Raw genomic sequence first — 18300 nt, forward strand, 5'->3', positions numbered from 1 at the left:
ATGGTCTTAAAACCTAGATATATGGTTTATTGTTTGCTAATTGGTTGTGCATTGATAATGCGTAAACGCATCAGTGACTTGATGTTATAAAACGCATTGGTGTGTATGATTTGATTAGTGGATAGTAAATGCATATAAGTCGAAGTTTATCTGTTCCTTTTATCCTAAGAGGGTAAAAGCGATATCAGGGCCCCTCGATGATTTGATTTGACTTATGTGCCAGGCTCGGTCAGGACTGAATTGATGTGTTCAATTAAGTTCTATGTCAAATGAATCTGAGATCGAGAAACTAACTGATGGACAATAAGTATGACTATGTTCCATGTGATTGTCCACATGATATCTAGAACAGAAGATCATACGATCCCTTATCTAAAGGACAGGTTACTAATAAGATCAGAGTTTGACAACATCTTTGAGAGCTACGATTCCTAATCGGATTAGGCTTGAATTTGTAGTTACTAGACTTATCCAAGTGACTGTTGGATTAGTGTCTAAGCCCGTAACTATATTTGGTAAGTACTTGACCCGGTTGTGCATGGTCCTGTTGGGATGCCTTCACCATAGCAACTTGACAGGGTGATTTATGAAGAGAGAGAAGATATTATTATATTAATATATTATGAGAATAATATATTAAAGGAATAATTATATTATTTAATTAATATTAGTCATGGATTAATTAGGAATTAATTTGGTGACTAAAAGAGATTAATTTAATAAAGGGGATTAAACTGTCAAATGTGTGATAGTTGTATTTTGGGCTAGGAAACCCTCATGGATAAGGGGTGGGCAAAATTGTGGAAATCGGCTACACTTGATTCCTTGGAACCCTAGGGCCGATTTCTATACCTCTCTCCTCTCTCCAAATCATCCTTTTGCTAGTTGGTGTTTGTAAGCCATTAGAGGAGTGACAATTGTGACTCTAAGCTCCAAGAACAAGAAGATTCAAGCAAGCAACAAGAGGTAATCATCTAGATCTGATTTGTCACATTAATTTTGAATTATACTCAATAGATCTAGGGTTTGAAAGTCTTGGATGAATGCATGTACAATTAGAGAAACCTAGATCCAAGCATTAGGGTTTGCATGTGCACATAGGAAAGTTCTTATGGCTCAAACCCATCACTAATATCCAAATATCGAGTGTGATATGTCCATGGATAGCCATGTTACATATAACGCAATGAAAAAAATCATCTTAAATAGACTTCGTATGAAAGAGTTATGAAGGTTCAAAGTTTGTTTATTTTTCATATTTTTCACCACCTATCCTACTTTGAAGCTAAAAATAATGACTTCCCGATCTCCAAATTAGGAGTGTAACATGTCTGTTGATAGGCATAGTTACAAAGAGCACAATGAAAAAATGTTCATCTCAAATAGACTTTGTATGAGAGAGTAAAGCACCCACATTTCCAGTCAACAGACGCAAAACAACGTCGTTTTGAGTTTTCAAAAATAAATAAATAAGATTTCTACATGCCACATCGATTTTTTGCAGATGTGGCCTACGAAAATAATGGCTATTTTAGTAATTTTTCAACTTTTTGGATAATTTGTAGAAAACTTTGAAAAAAAATCATAACGACCCAAAAATTATAGCTGAAAACGTTTCTTTAAATTGATCAAAACAACCATTCATTAAGTTAGAAATCCCATGAGAGTATAAAACATGTCATATAATCATCAGAGTACAAAACAAGTCAAATCATGCGGAACACTGGTGGATGCGATACAATCATGTCGAGCTCTTCCCCTTGGAACCGGAAGTACCTAAAACCATAAACATAAAACGGTAAACACAAAGCTTAGTGAGCTCCGCAAAATACCCCATACCATACATAAATATCAGCTTGAGGCTGTACGAGTCTATTTCACCCCCAGGTATATTTCACCCCCGAGTCTATTTCAACTTAATCGGTATTTTCCAACCGTACGGGTCTATTTCATCCTCGGGTCTCTTTCACCCCGAAGTCTATTTCAAATCAATCGGTATTTTTCAACCGAAATGGGTCTATTTCACCCCACATACAATTAGCATAAAGTCATATCAGCAAGAGCCACAAAGACAACAAGCACATACATACATATCAGCAAGTGTCATAAAGACAATTATCATCCTACAAACAGAATCCAGTAGGACGACATTGGTGCCTTCGACTCACGAATACAGTGAAGAGAATCACCTTCTTTGGTTAACGAATAGATCTCACACACGAGCCTCTAGTGCTAAAGTCTCTCCCACTAAACATATTCAAACCAAACCCTAATTAGCAATTAGGATAAATCCCCAACCTAGCAAGTCCAAATACCAAAATAAGTCCTCATTTGGGCAAAAGACCATTTAGCCCCTCTAATTCCTCAATCCTCACAGTTGACCAAAAGTCAACTGGTCAAAAAGTCAACAGTCAACCCCTCCTTTTGCTGAACCTCACGTCGTGACCAGCTTACGGTCACGTCGTGAAAATCGATTCCCCTCGGACCCTAACTCAGTCACAAGTCAACTCAGCTCGGATTCAACCCTAAACGATATGAATCACTCTCACATCGTGAGGATCAATTCCTCACGTCATGACAACGTTAGGCCAAAATAATCGAGGATTTCCTTCCTCACGTTGTGACCTCCAATCGGTCACGTCGTGAGTTAGGCACAGTGGACATCTTAATGCATTCATCCCTAATCCTTTCACTCATGCATTCCAACTTTCCAGAAGGTCATATAACTCCAAAATCAACTTAAAAATCAATGCTTTATGGATATGTATGTCCAATACATTTCTAGAAGCCATATTGGGTCAAAATGTGGAAAAGATCACTAAAGCTTTCATGTAAGGATTCAAAACTCAACCATTTACTAAATATGAGCTTTATATCACTCTAGGGACCCTTAAAACCCATAAAGTTGTCAACTTCATGGTTTCCTTTCATCCAAGCTTGCTCAAACATAGAGAAAATGGGACAAAATCTAGATCTAGCAAGATACAACAATAGAGGTAGAAGCTTTGACACTTGCAAGGGTCCAAAACAAGCACAATATGATGTTGATGATGATGTTACCTTACTGGATGTACAACTATCACACCTTCTTCTTCTCTTCAAACTACCAAAAACACCAAAGTGGGCTCTAAAATGGAGTAAAGGAATTAAGGTTACTCTCTTTCTGGTTTGGAGGTGATGGTGGATAAGGGTGAAGGAAAACCTAGGCCCTCACTTACCTTAAATCCTTAAATAGGTCCAAAGCTCGAAATTAGGGTTTTATTAAATCAGGTCTCACGTCGTGACACCTTAAAAATACAACCCGCGTATTATGGCTATGCCACGACATGAGGGTGCTACCTTCACGTTGTGGCCGGTCCCAAATCCAAAATTTCATAATTTTTCATACATCAAGGACCCGGATGTTACAAAAATTATTATTGTCATTTTCTCATATTATAAACATTTAAAAAAATAATTGAGTAAATTTCAGAAATGGTCCCTATGGTTTGGTCAAATTTGTAGGTTTGGTCCAACCTTTGAAAAGTTAATAGAACACGTCCTTATAGTTTACAAATCTTGCAAAAATGGTCATCCCGTCTAACTATGTCAGGATACCAGCATTAAATCCATATTAAATGATAAGTTTGCCCTGTTTTTTTTTTGTCTTGTTACTCTGTCTTTTCATTATTTATATTTACTGCTTTAAGCATTTATTAAAAGTCTCAACGCACCATCACACACCCGTCCTCCTGTTACTTCTCCAACAACTCCTTCCGACCATCTTCTCCGATAAGTCCACTCGTTAAAAAAAACATATAACATAATTTTCTTTGTTACAGGGCTACAGACCACCATCCCACCATACAGTCATCTTTTCTGGTTACATCGGTGACCATCATCGGGAAGAACATAATCGAATCATAACGTTTTGTTTCTTTTTTCATTTAATGACTAATTATAAAAATAGAAAGAAAGCTAGCATGAAGTTTGGTACAATTCAGGCATAATACACAATGAAATAACAAATCGTTACTAATCACCTGAAGCATCCACTAGGTTGCTGAGTATAATATGTTATCAGACGTATAGACACCAAAAGTAAGCTATATTTTTGACAATTTATAACACAATAATTTAGGAAAAATATAGCATGAACACCTTGAACCTTGTATAATCCACATCCAGGACACCTTTGCACCATCAAGTTGAGTAGTTTGAGAAATTTGAGACCTTATGCTTTGATTTGTCTAGAAGAAACATAACATCACCAAAGATGATTGATCTTCATAAAACATTGAATTACATAGCACCCATTGCATAATACCTCGAATCGCATGATCGCACTTCTACATTAGTCTAAATTATGAGGGCTAAAAGCGATAATCAACAACCTAGTCTAGCAATCAGAGAATATAGTTGCGAATTTGATTGGTAATGGAATACCTTAATACGAATAATCGAAATAACTTCAATTTCACATTAGTGCGATAATCGAAATAACTTCAATTTCACATTAGTGCGATGTTAATGAAGTGAGATGAGCTGGTGGCGATGACTAAAGTTAGAGTGAGATGAGTCGATGCTTTATCGCCCAACAAACCTCTGCCTTCACCTTCACCGAATATGGTTCGTCAGATTGTAAGTTGAAGTAAGAATATTATGATGATTTTGTTTCTTGACCCAACGACATGATCGGAGAGGCGACAACTATATAGGATGGAAGAGAAAAAAGAAGGTGGGAGATGTGGAAAGCAGTGTGGGAGAACCACCATCAACGGCGGAAGAGAATGACGATGACAATATGAAGGAGGTGTAGGGATGAGGGACGCTGTCGAAAGAAGGGGAACCAGATATCAGTTTTAGGGCACATAAAAGATAGGTGAAATTACAAATTTGGTCATATATTTGATAAGTTTTTATTAATTTAGTTCAAGAGTAAAATAATCAATTGGTAATGATTAACATTTGATGTTAACAACACACACCAAAAGAAACCAAGAGTAACCTAACATATCAATTTTTTTAAAAATTAAATCAAACATATACATCACAAAACAAACCATATGGACCAATTCTATAATTTACTCCAAACAATTATTCAATTATTATAATGTAAAACAATAAATACTCTCGAAATTGTGTCGACTATAACCAGCCATTTTTGCTAGAATTAAAAGGCAAGCGAGTGGCATAACACGTGGAGTGTACAATGCAAGTCTATATACTTCAGTCCACTACTCCACTGCCAAAACTTCTGCTTCAAGTTCAACTTAGTTGACATCGTCATTTTCCCCCAAAATTTTCATCCTCCCTCTTCCTCCCATCGCCGCCGCACCACCATGTACAAACCGAATATTCCGGTGGCATCCCTACTGATTCTATCCTTTGCGGTGGTTTTAATCCGATCACAGTCTATATATCCATCGAGGTACGACGGATTCGTGTATAAGAAACGCGCGGCGTCGACGGACACCGTGCTGATTGAGGCCTTCTACGATCCGGTTTGTCCCGATAGCAGAGATTCATGGGCTCCACTCAAACAAGCCGTCGATCATTACGGCCCCACCGTCGTCTCTCTCATCGTTCACACTTTCCCTTTACCGTAAGTATTCCCACTCTCTTTTTCAATATTCAAGCTACTTTGTTCATTAATGGCGATTCATTTTTCCAGATCAATAAGTCATAAATTCAGAGCAATTGTGCTTTAATCAACAGAAACTTGTGAATCTGAAGTCGTGTTTTATTCTGAATTTGTTGCTCTCAGCTCTGGAAAAAGGGCTAGATATATATATGAGGATATTTAATTTCTCATATGATATGCTATTTTATTTATTTCAATTCGAATTTTAATTCGAATTTTATTCTTTTATTGTAGTTTGAAAACATTGCTAAAATTAAACCTATTTTCAGTTAGAATCCCTAAACTTATCGTTTATTTTTCAAACATGCCACTTTTGCAATTACTTTTACATAATCGTCTCATTTCATATCAACAATTACTTTATATTTTTTACTTTATATTTTTTGGTATATATTTTAAATAATCAAGGTTAATGACTAGTCAATAATAAATTAATATTAATATATATTATTATAAGTAAAAAATATTTTTTAAATGGCAAATAATAAAATAATAATAAATATTATATTTAGTTTAATTTATTGATGATTTAAATATTCGGTAGATGACCCAAGATGACATAATAAAAAAAATACACAAGAACATGCGATATGAAAAAAAAAAACGATAAAAAATACTTGATATGTTATAAAATGAAAATGATGTATTTTTATGTATTTTATCAATTACATTTAGATAAATATACATTAATTTATATATATATAAATATATATATATATATATATATATATATATATATATATATAGTTATTTGATTAAAAACAATAATATAATCGAAGTTTGCAAGTGTGAAAGATAGAGTATAGGTGTCATTTGGTTTCTTGTGATGTGGCATTGTAAATGAGTTTGCAAGAGGCTCTGAAAGGTCATATATTATTTGGTGTTGAGGTGTGTAGCCACGTGGCATCCATGTGGCATTCAATATTTTATAGAGATATTTTTTGTTGAGGTGGGTAGCCACGTGGCAGTCAATATTTTATTGAGTAAATTACAAAAATCCAAGAGATTTATGTGGCATTTTAAATTTTAGAGTAAATTACAGGAATGGTCCCTATGGTTTAGAGTAATTTATACGTTTGGTCCCTAATATTTTTTTTAACTCAGAATGTCCCTACAGTTTGTTTTGTTGTGCACTTGGTCCCTGTTTTACCTAAAAAGACTATTTTGCCCTTGATTTTTTAATTTATTAAATAAGGTGGAGGTATGTAAGGTAAGATAAGGTGAGGTGGAAGTGTGGTTGGGTGTGTTTATTTAAATAAATTAAAAAATCAAGGGCAAAATAGTCTTTTTAGGTAAGACAGGGATCAAGCGTGCAACAAAAACAAACAGTAGGTACCTTCCGAGTTAAAAAATAAGTTAGGGACCAAACGTGTAAATAACCCCAAATCATAGGGACCAATTCATGTAATTTACTCTAAATTTTATTGAGTAAACTATAGAAATGAAACGTGTCGTAGTATACCAATTTTGTTTAGTATTGATCTTGACTCATTGCATAGCTATTATTTTTTTATTTTCTTTATCACTATATATTAATTTAATTTATATTAATATTGAACTGTTATTATTATAATAATTATTGTAAAAAGCAATGAAACCCTATTGAAAACCACCTCTCAGCATGGCCTAGTAGTTTGTACATATGTTAGTTATGAATTCTGATTGCAATAGTACAACATTCAATGCATGGAGTACATGGGTGATGCGTCTATTAAAGTAGCACGTACAACATGGGTGAGCTCAGTTTTCACTTTTGAAGAAGCAAGTTGCCAACTTTCTTTTAAAAATTTGTTGATAACCATGAAAAGCAAAAGAAAGCTCCCACATTAGAGGAACAAATATTACATATAGTACAACATATGATGCATCTTTTTAAAGTAAATGGATATGATTTATATTTTTTTAAAGTAAATGGATTTTGGTGGGATATAAAGTAGTTTTCTTGATTTGAAGTTTGGGGCCTCTTTTTGTCTTTGATTTATGATTGGAAGCGACTTTACTAACTCTAGATCTCCGATGCTGAACAGCACTACAGCACATACTAAAACAGTCAAAGTTATATATTAAAGAAAAAAAAATCGGTTCCTTTGGATAACTTAGATCAAACGAGAGCTTTTTCTTAATTAAAATTTTCATTAAGATATTTTAAATTAAAAAACTTATTTTATCTGCACAATTTGCTTATTTATGGGACGTATTATTTTTGTTTTAACCATTTTATTGTTGTTTGTGTAAGTGTCTATTTTCAATGTTTGTTGAAAACATATGGGACCCATGAAATCATTGAAATAAGTTGGGGTAAAATCTTGTTAATTGACAAGCTCTTTGAAAAAAAAATTGGTTTGAAAAACTAATGGAATAGTTTTTTTTTTTTTTCAATTTTCAAGGGGTTTTTTGTTCGAAAAAACTCCTAAAAATCTCATGTTAATTATGGATGCTTTTAAAAGTTTTGAGTTCAAATTTTGAGGTAATGCAATAAACACAACTTAGCATAAAAAGTCGGGATAAAGTGGTTTTCCTTTTTTAATTAACTATTAACAAATATGTCCGTATTTATTTTTTTGTTAAGCGTATCATCATTTTCTCTAATATTTTTTAAACATTATTAATCCAACATCACTTTATCTATACATTACATGATACTAGAAAATAAATAACATGTAGTCTAGCATCATTGTCAACAAACTCTTAATGGTTTGTAGTTATGTTTTGCGTTTTATCATTTTTTTTTATGTTTTTTCTACAGATACCACGATAATGCTTTCATTACTTCTAGAGTATTGCATATTGTCAACGACTTAAATTCTTCGGCTACATACCCTCTGTTGGAGGCATTCTTTAAGTATCAGGTTGCAACTCTTGACTCAAAATCTAATCAATTAGCATAGGCGGAAGTTATTACTTCTTTTGCTTTTGTTTATTCTCAAAATATAAAAAAATATTACCAACGTGCACCATTTTATTTGATTTACTCGTAGTGATTAAACCATTATACTTTATTGACATTTTCGGAAAATAAAAACCATTTTTTCATGTTACCTAGCTTTGAAAAAGGTATAAATACATAAAAACAGAAAAGTACTTTCACCACTTTATGGATTTAGCCACCAAATTATTATTATAATAACCAGAGTTTATAGTTTAGTGTTTAAATCGATAAAATTGTGTTTTATTTGTATTTTTGTTTTTTTAAGCTCGGTAACTTAGTAAATTATTTTTTCTAATGAGTCAAAAATAGTATAATGGTTTATGTACTATAGAAAATGGTCAACGAGCTAAATCGACAAAATAATGAAAGTACAAGTGTTTATTTATATCTTTTTGTTTATTTATTTCGTTAATTCATCCCATTTTTTTTAATAATGGTTATACAAACAGGAGCAATTTTACAATGCAAAAACTAATAACATATCCCGAGCAGCTGCTCTCGATAAAGTTATAGGGTTTGCATCAAGAACACTCGGAAACTCCATCCAATCAGCCATTAGATCCGGATTCAACGACTCGAAAACCAGTATCAAAACTAGGGTTTCATTCAAGGTAATTCAACCAACCCACCTTAAAGAGTTGTACATTGTGCATAAAATGTAGTACCACAACTAGCTTAAGAGATACATAACAAACATTTCAAAAAAAAAAAAAGTTAAGCTACTGTTTTTTTGGGGGGATGGGTTGGGGCTGTCCCATACTGGGACAGCCCCATACAGGGACAACCTCATGCAGGTTTCCACACTGCAGAATTTGGGGTTGTCCCTATAGGTGGTCGAGAATTCTTACTTGAGAATTCTTTCTTCTTTTTACAGTACGGATGTATGAGAGGGGTGTATGGCACGCCATTCTTTTTTGTAAACGGGTTTTTGGTACCAGTTAGTGATGACGATGTGATCGACTATAATGGATGGAGAAAAATCATCGATCCATTGACTACCAAACAAGGGAAGAATGAGTATCCTTTGACAATCTTCTGATTTGGGGAGTTTTTTACTTTCCTTTTATATGTTTATCGTTTGTAACAATGTTCATATGTGGGATTTCCGGAGTTGTTCTATATTTAATAAAACATGAATAATGTATGAACGTTTCAAATCGAAAGGAATGTAATTTGTGAATTTTATCTATAATTGTGTTCTGTTATGAGTTATTTATTGCATGGGTGATCGATTTTATACGCAAACATTTTTTTGCACGTCTTTTCGGTCATTAATTATAACGTATGAAGAATAGAGAAAATTAGGCATGTGGGGTTTTCCATTTTTGTCCGTTTAAGTACACTTGATTATACAAATAATTGTCCGTTTGTTACTAATTTTAGTACGCAAGAATTTATTGATTTATTGAAGTTTACCGACTAATATTGAAAATGCACACGTTCATGTACCCGTACCCCATGAAGATATGCATGGACCCAGGTTTTGAGTTTCAAGCAACAGTAGGCCAATCCAAGGAGGTTTTGGGGTCCGACAAAATATCTACTCTAATAAATGAAAGTTTTTTTTATCGCTTGTTGTATTTTCATTTAATTTGTCAAATGTTATTTTGTGGTTATTTTGAATTAATTTTTTTTTTTACATGTTATTTTATAAGTTTTTCTATTTTTTTTAAATTTTCACATAATATTTTAATGTAATAATTACAATAACAATAATAATAAATGAATATCAATATTATTAATGAATTTACATTTTAATTTCAAAATTCTAAGAATAAAAGCCCATTAGTTTTTTTTGTTTATTTATCTAAATTATTTGTTTAAATTTAAAAGATAAAAAATATTTTCATTATAATAATTCATTATTTTTCTTATTTTCTAATAAATTCAAAGTTCTCAAATATTTAAACATTTATATTTATTTATTTTTAAGTTAACTTATGTAATACATGGGTCTCACAACTAGAAAATATAAAGTTCCTAATTTTTTTTAAGTAAAAAAGGGAGGCATCTTTGGAAATTTTTATTAATAAAAAGTAATAATACAATAGCAAAAAATACTATAGGGTTAAAGACTCCCCTCCCCATACTATGGAAAGGACAAGCCCATAAGTCTGGCTCATAACCACACAACTTAACAACTATTTTTTTTTTTTTCATTTACTAGAGTTTTTAGAAACAAAATAATTAATAATGGTATCAATGTGAATATTGTCCATCATATTTTTATCGATGTATTATATGGTTGTTCAAACAACTTAACAACTATTTCTTTTTCATTTACTAGAAATAAAATTATTAATTATGGTATCAATTTGAATATTGTCCATCATATCTTTCGGGAAGTATTGGTTGTTAAGTTGTTTGGTTATGAGTCATGTTTTACTTATTTCTTCATAGTTTAGGTATGGAGTATTAGATAAAAAGGTAAATAGCACAAAATAAACTAAATTTACACCAAAAATATAATTTGATATTGTGTTTTATTTTGTCTAAAATTTGACACAGTATTTTCTAATTTTTCACTTTTGACCACTTCACTGGTCAACCAGGTTACATGCTGACGACGTGGCATTATGACGTCAGTTTTGATGACGTGACATGCTGACATGTCAAAATTGAATTTTTTTTTCTACAAAACACTAAGTTTTCACTGTTTTTCGATTTTGACACTAAGTTTAAATTTTTTTTTTTTCAATTTTGACATTCTGTTTTTTTGTTCCAAATCAAACATCATTTTTTTCTAATTTTGTTTAATGTTGACCAATTTTCATTTGAAACCATACTTTTAAATATTTTTGTAAAAATACATTTTTTTTTTCATTTAAAAACCATACTTTTAAGTATGGTTTGAATGTAAAAAAAAAAATTAAAAAGACCTTGTATTTATATAAAATGTGGTTTTTAAACGAAAAATATGTATTTATACGGCTTAAAATATAATAAAAAAATATATTAATACGGTTTCAAATCAAAAATGGTCAACATTCAATAAAATTGAAAAAAAAATGATATTCGATTTGGAACAAAAAAACAGAGCGTCAAAATTTAAAAAAAAAAAATAAACTTAGTGTCAAATCGAAAAAAAAAGTGAAAACTTAATGTCTTTTGTGGAAAAAAAAAATCAAATTTGACACTCAGCATGTCATGTTAGCATGTCACGTCTTCAAAAATTGACACATCATCATACCACGTCAGCAGGTAACTTGGTTTACTGGTCAAATGGTCAGAATTGTAAAAAACTGGAAAACACTGTGTCAGATTTGAGACAAAAAAATACAGTGTCAAATTAGAATTTTAGTGTAAACTTAGTGTCTTTTGTGCTATTTACCCTAGATGAAAGACAACAAACAACATTGTACTTGTTTCTTCGTACTTATGGTTTTGATATCAAAGTCAAACTAAATTTCACTTCATTCTATTAATCCAACTAAATAGTTACTAAAAAGTATACGTTTAATTTATATATATATATATATATATATATATATATATATATATATATATATATATATATATTCATACCTTATGAATATAACTAGTTTTATTCTCTTTTATCACTATATCTTAGTAAGAATAATTTCATATATCTTGTTAATATATTATTTTCATAAAACAATGTTTTTCCAATTTAAATACAAGTGTTGTGTATCAACCCAAAAACTGACATAAAATTTTCATTTTTAATTCATCAAATCACATAGTATTTGTCCTAAAACTCGTCATATTAAAAATGTATCATAATCATCAGAGTACAAAAACAATCATCATACGGAAAATCATCAGGGGGAAATGATGTGCAGTCAAGTCGGACCATTTCCTTTGGAACTCAAAGTACCTGAAAATATTCAAACCACAAAAAAAGTAAGCACAAAGCTTAGTGAGTTCCCCAAAATATCATATAACATACATACATTGTCATGGGCTATCCTATATGGCCATGCATACAAGTGGCATGGGCTACCCCCATGGTCTTTCCTTGCACTACCATAGGCTACCCCTATGTTCTTTCCTCGTATTGTCATGGCTACCCCCATGGTGTTATATACAAGTGTCATGGGCTACCCCATGGTCTTTCACATAAATGTCACGGGCTACCCCCAAGGTCTTCCATGAGAGTATCACAAAGACAACTAGCATCCTACACAATATAGTGAAAAGACTCACTCGTCTCATGAAGTCAGATAAACCACGACTAACTGCCATGAAACCGGTGCTATAACACACCTAACAATCAAACAAGGTGCAACCTTATTCTAAACCCTAGAATTAGCACTTTGACCAAAAGTCAACCCAAGTAAAAAAGTCAACGGTCAAAGTCAATTATCCAAAGTTGAGTTTAGACAGTCGTCACGTCGTGACCTCCTATTAGTCACGTCATGGCACAATACAGATAAAATAGTCACACACCTTCCCCAAACACCACGTCGTGGAAATTGGGTTCAATAACTTAATGGATTAAACCATTTTCCATCCATTTCATGGGCTCCAAAACTCAGATCTGATTCTTCCGAAGGTCTTAATGGATAAAGTTTCTGACTTTATTCATTAAGACATCCCTCTAATCCAAGATCTCCAATCCAAGGTCCTTAATGGCAACTTAATGCATTGAACAAATTAAGCACTTAATTTTTAAAGTCTTCAATCCAAAACTTTCAAAAGGGTTTTAGGGACCCAAATGACCCCTAAAAATGCAAACTTTATGGATATGCACACCCCATGCATTTCTTTCCTAATCTAGGTCAAAAGATGCAAAATGACCTAAAATCCATGCAAAATCCCCAAACCGCAACCACATTCTAGATTTTTGAGATATAATGCTCTTGAGACTCAGAGAAATCATAAAGTTGTAAACTTTATCTCTTCTACTCACTCTATCTTCACAAATCGGGAAAAATATGGCATAAAATCTAGATCCAAAAAGCATCCAACAAAAAGATGAGAGTTTGAGGACTTACAAGAAGTCCAGAAGCTACACACAAGGATGATGAGGGTTGCTTGGAGGAACTAAGCACCAATTCTTCTTATCCTTCCTTCAAAACCACCAGAATCTTGCAAAAGTGAGCTCAAAAGCCTTAAGAGGGTTAGGGTTTGGCCAAAGGGGTGTTCGGAGGTGATGAAGGATGATGGTGGGGGAAACCCTAGCCATCACTTCCTTTAAATGGGGCTTAAGGCCCGAAAATTAAGGTTTTGCATAAAATGGTTGCCACGTCATGGCCAACATATTGCCACATCGTGACACTCATTTAAAATGAGAGCTTTAAGTAGGCTTTTCCACGTCGTGATGATACCTTCACCACATCATGGCAAACCAAATTTTCCAAAATACCTTCACCCGATGTTCAGTTCGAGTTTAAATTAGACTTATAACGAATTGATTAATTTGGTTTATTAGCTCAATTCAATATATGATTGATCGTCATATATTAGCTCCTATGATTATTTACCCACTTTTCTAATTAACCCTAGGTTTTGGTCAAAACTCTAGTCCTACAATTTTACAATTGACAAAGATCATAAGATTCAAGTTTAATTAAGAAATATGGTCATACAAACTTAATTAAACTCAACAATAAATAGAAAAAGCAGTTCTCATAAGCACAGAAGGTTCTTTAATAAGCTAAGTAACAAATAACCAATAAAACTTAATCCTAACCATAAATCAAACCATAATAAATCAAGCAAACCTACACTAAACGAAAGTCATAGGGTTTTAGCCCATGATTTCAGCAATCAAACATAGAAAAACGAAATTCATTGTAATAAACATTATTAAACTAAAGTAGAAAATCCTAAATAAGGGTTGTATTGCCCTAATGATCTCAATTCCCAATGATCGACTTCTTCACTTCCAAGCTTCAAAACGGATACTTGGCGTTCAAAAATCGACACTAGCTTCCAGCAAAAGTTATAATTTCGGAGGAGAATGGCTTATATTTATACTTTTCCCAAAAATAGATCACCACGACGTGGTAAGTCCACCACGTCGTGGCCTTCGTGGTTATCTCATATTCAGCAAGTCTTCTAAATCAGTCGGGAAAGTCCAAAACACCATGTCGTGGGAATGTCACCACGACGTGGAGAGTGTATTTCTTTTTCTTCATTTTAAAATCTTGATTCAAACTCCTAGCTTCCAGCTTCCTTTTTGCTCAAAGAATGTCTTTTACCCTTACAATACAATATACATCAAATTAAGTATCTTTTGTTCTATAAAGGGCATAAAAATAATTAGAAATATTAAGATATGATGTAAAATTATATGTATAGATATGCACATATCAGTTTCCTTAAGGCATTAATCATTAAATATTAGTATGTTTTGGCCTCAAAAATCAAATTAAATATTTTAAGCAAATGAGGGTACTTTAGTCTTGTTACAATGCTTTACTCAGTTCAAAAAAAGAAACAAATTTAACATAATGAATTAAAGTGCAAAGTAAAACAATTTCTTATTTTAAATGTAAATAAAAATAAGAATTTGACCTGCGTAGATAATTAATGCTAAAAATGTTATTTGACTCAAAAGATGCATCTTTTGCATCTACTTCATTCACTGTAATGACCAATTCAATTCTAGTTTTGTTTTCAGTCACTTCTACAATGCATCTTCTGATGGTTGGGTTTGCCTCTTCGATCAAGATGTATGTGCAAATTCCGCAAGACCCCTTCAATTTTGTATCAGAACCCACAATAATATTATCAAATCAACTTCATCCACATCAAAAAATCAAACCTACAACATCCACCAAATTAACATGTAAATAAAAATGTAACAACGTAAATTTTCAAACAAATTTTTCGTTTAAAAATCACATAATTCTCATAACACATTTCACAAAAATCCCATTTATTTAATCTACAAAACACAACTCCATAATTATTTAATTAATAATCCAGGATCCTCAAAACATAACTCTTTCTCTGGTGTGTACAATCAAGCCGGCGCCTTCCCGCAATCCTGAAAAGAACCTGAAACACATATCACATAACACGGTAAGCATGAAGCTTAGTGAGTTCCCTAAAATACCACACATATCTCATTAGCCTCTCATGGCTATAACTCAAATAAGACCCTCCGGTCAATGTGTCTCAGTGGGAGCCTCCGGTCCCACAAATCGGGTGGACCCTCCGGTCCTAACTCAGTAAAGCTCAGAATAATACAAAGCATAAATCACAAAGACATAATGCAGGATATCACAATACTCAATATAAGAACATAAGACCCTCCGGTCACACAAAGGTTACCACTCTAGGTAAGTATAGTGAGAAGACTCACCTCGGATGATGAACAGCTCCTATAGATGCTGCTGCTGCACCGACCTCTAATACTGGACCAAAATCCACAATTACTCCATTAAGATCTAAGTCCAAATCCTCACTCTTTAGGTTTAAAGGTAGTCTACTAACTAGCCCATTAATAACCTAAAACTCATTGGGCCCACCAAGGCCCAATAATGAATGGGCTTTCCCGAGGCCCAACTCTCAAGTCCAAGTGACAACCCCAACACAAGGGCCCAAGGCATAATATAATATTTCTCTGCTCAAAGTCTCTAATACACAAGCCCAAAGATCTAGGCCCAACCCTTAAGGCCCATTATAAAATTCAGCCCAAAAAGCTCACAGTGAGGTTACGCGGGGTGTACCTCCCTTGGTACGCTCAGCGTACACTAGCATGCACGAATCTGATCGGGGATACCAACCCAGTACGCGGGGCGTACTGGAATTATGTTGGGCATACACCCAGTTTTGCTTAGTCCATTCTCTTGGTCTTCACCCGTTAAGAATTTAGCTCATTTCTCATATCTGGACTCCCTAATAGCCCTTACTCCATAAAGTCAGTGACTTTAAGCCTTTGCATGGATGATATGGTCATAAACACACAAAACACTCACTCTCTTATCTCAAAAATCTCATTTCTCATGCATGGCTTGATTCTAGCGTCTAAGGCTTGATTTTTGTGACACTACACCACTAATTGCACTCAAAAGGGTTGATCATAGTCTTTGGAGCTCAATATCTCATAAAGTCTCCAACTTTTGGGACAAAAACCCAAAAATACTCTGCTATGATGCACAAATCTAAAGAGTGAGAAAGTTTTAAGCTTTATACCTCAATATGAAGCTCCCAACACAGATATGCTCAGACCAAGGGTCTGGACTCTCACTCCTTCTCCAAAGCTTCTTCTTCAGTCCAAGAACACACAAAGTCACTCAAAGGTTCTCAAATGCACTCACAAGCTCTATAAACGAAGATTTAGGGTTTTGGAGGGTTGGTTGTCTGAGAATGGTGGCCAAGAATGAGGTCATCTTATTCTTTATATAGGGACACCCCCCTTCACTTAGGGTTTTCCTTCTGTGCCTAGTACGCCCAGCGTACCCTCTGGTACGCGCAGCGTACTAGGTGGCTCCGCTTAAAATTTACGCACATGAGTACGCTAAGCGTACACACACGTACGCCCAGCGTATTCCGCTGCCACCTTTTTCAATTAAAGGACTTATCTTGCCCAATTTTCAAATTGTCATAGTTCCCTGGTTATAAGTCTGTTTCCCATGAACCTCATATCCACTGAAAGGTAACGAGAAGGCATACGCTTTGATATGTGTATTTTTATACATATTTTTATACATTATATCTTAATATTTTAGCCTTTATTATTCTTATTTAGAACTAAAAGGTACTTACAATGCTTTGAATTATTATTTACAGCTATTAGTTGTCAATAGAGCGGAAAAGAAAAGATTGGAGCGGAAATCGGGCTTAGAAGCTAAAAGAAAGAAAATATGTTGAAGGATGCAATTACGCTCGACGTAATGTTACGTACGCTAAGCGTACTGGGGAGACAAAGACTACGCCCAGCGTAGATTTACTTACGCCCAACGTATTGGGCTTGCATCCGGACTTCCTTATCGCGATGGAATTCTAGCTACGCCCAGCGTAATTCGACCTACGCCCAGCGTACGTAGGTCGGTTCTAAAAGCTATAAATAGAGGATATCGGCCAACCAGAAGGGGGATTCTGACTTCTAACCTATTTTAGTCGACAATTCACTTCTATTAAGCCGTTTTGAGGGTCTAGGAGGCGGCCGGAAGGCCGTTAAGCTGACAGGAGCGATGATCGGAAGGATTAGAGAGTGTATTCGTGTCGGTAATCATGTGGTTTGTTAACGTGACCATGTTTAGCATTCCACTGTGATACTATTATGTTTTTGTTTTCTGATTTTGGTGTCAAAACCATTTACTTTGAGTTTATGATTAAATAAAACCTTGAATATTGGATTAATTGCTATATTGAATTGTTTGATTTATGTTTAATTTATCTTGCCAAGCTTGTTAAAAGATCCTTATGTGTTAATGATAATTATTTTCTGTTAATTGTCAAGTATATTGAGTTGTATGAACATATGCTTGATTGCTTGTCTCTTATGATTTTGATGACCATCAAGATTATATGTCTAGGAATAACGAATGTGAAACTAGGATTAACTAGGAAATAAGTAAGTTAATGTGTGAGCCTTGTGTGATGAACCATCAACAAGAGGTTATTTGAATTAGTAATTTGATTAACTATTATTACGAGTCTTGCTTGATACGAACTGAACACTAGGAAGCATGTTAGTTTAATCAACTGATCACTGTTTGAATTGACTTGTTTGCTAAAGGATTAGTAATAGTGAATGCAAATCTAATCATTTTAGGAATCGGTGAACATGAATAAATAAATCTGTGTGTGCAATTGTTTATGATTTCAA

The 18300-nt window shown here is 33.6% G+C and overlaps 1 protein-coding gene across 1 annotated transcript; it reads left to right on the forward strand.

Annotated features, from left to right (window-relative positions):
* The first annotated feature begins 5148 nt into the window (after nucleotides 1-5148).
* LOC145158943 (Thioredoxin superfamily protein) lies at nucleotides 5149-9760 on the forward strand. The gene is made up of 4 exons (XM_079077806.1): nucleotides 5149-5584; nucleotides 8370-8472; nucleotides 9002-9163; nucleotides 9427-9760. The coding sequence occupies exons 1-4, from the start codon at nucleotides 5322-5324 to the stop codon at nucleotides 9589-9591; spliced, it is 693 nt and encodes a 230-aa protein (XP_078933932.1). The 5' UTR covers nucleotides 5149-5321; the 3' UTR covers nucleotides 9592-9760.
* Nucleotides 9761-18300: the final 8540 nt, after the last annotated feature.

This window comes from Lactuca virosa, chromosome 2 (assembly GCF_052849685.1).
Source record: "Lactuca virosa cultivar CGN04683 chromosome 2, Lactuca_virosa_CGN04683_v6, whole genome shotgun sequence".
Lineage (NCBI taxonomy): Eukaryota > Viridiplantae > Streptophyta > Magnoliopsida > Asterales > Asteraceae > Lactuca > Lactuca virosa.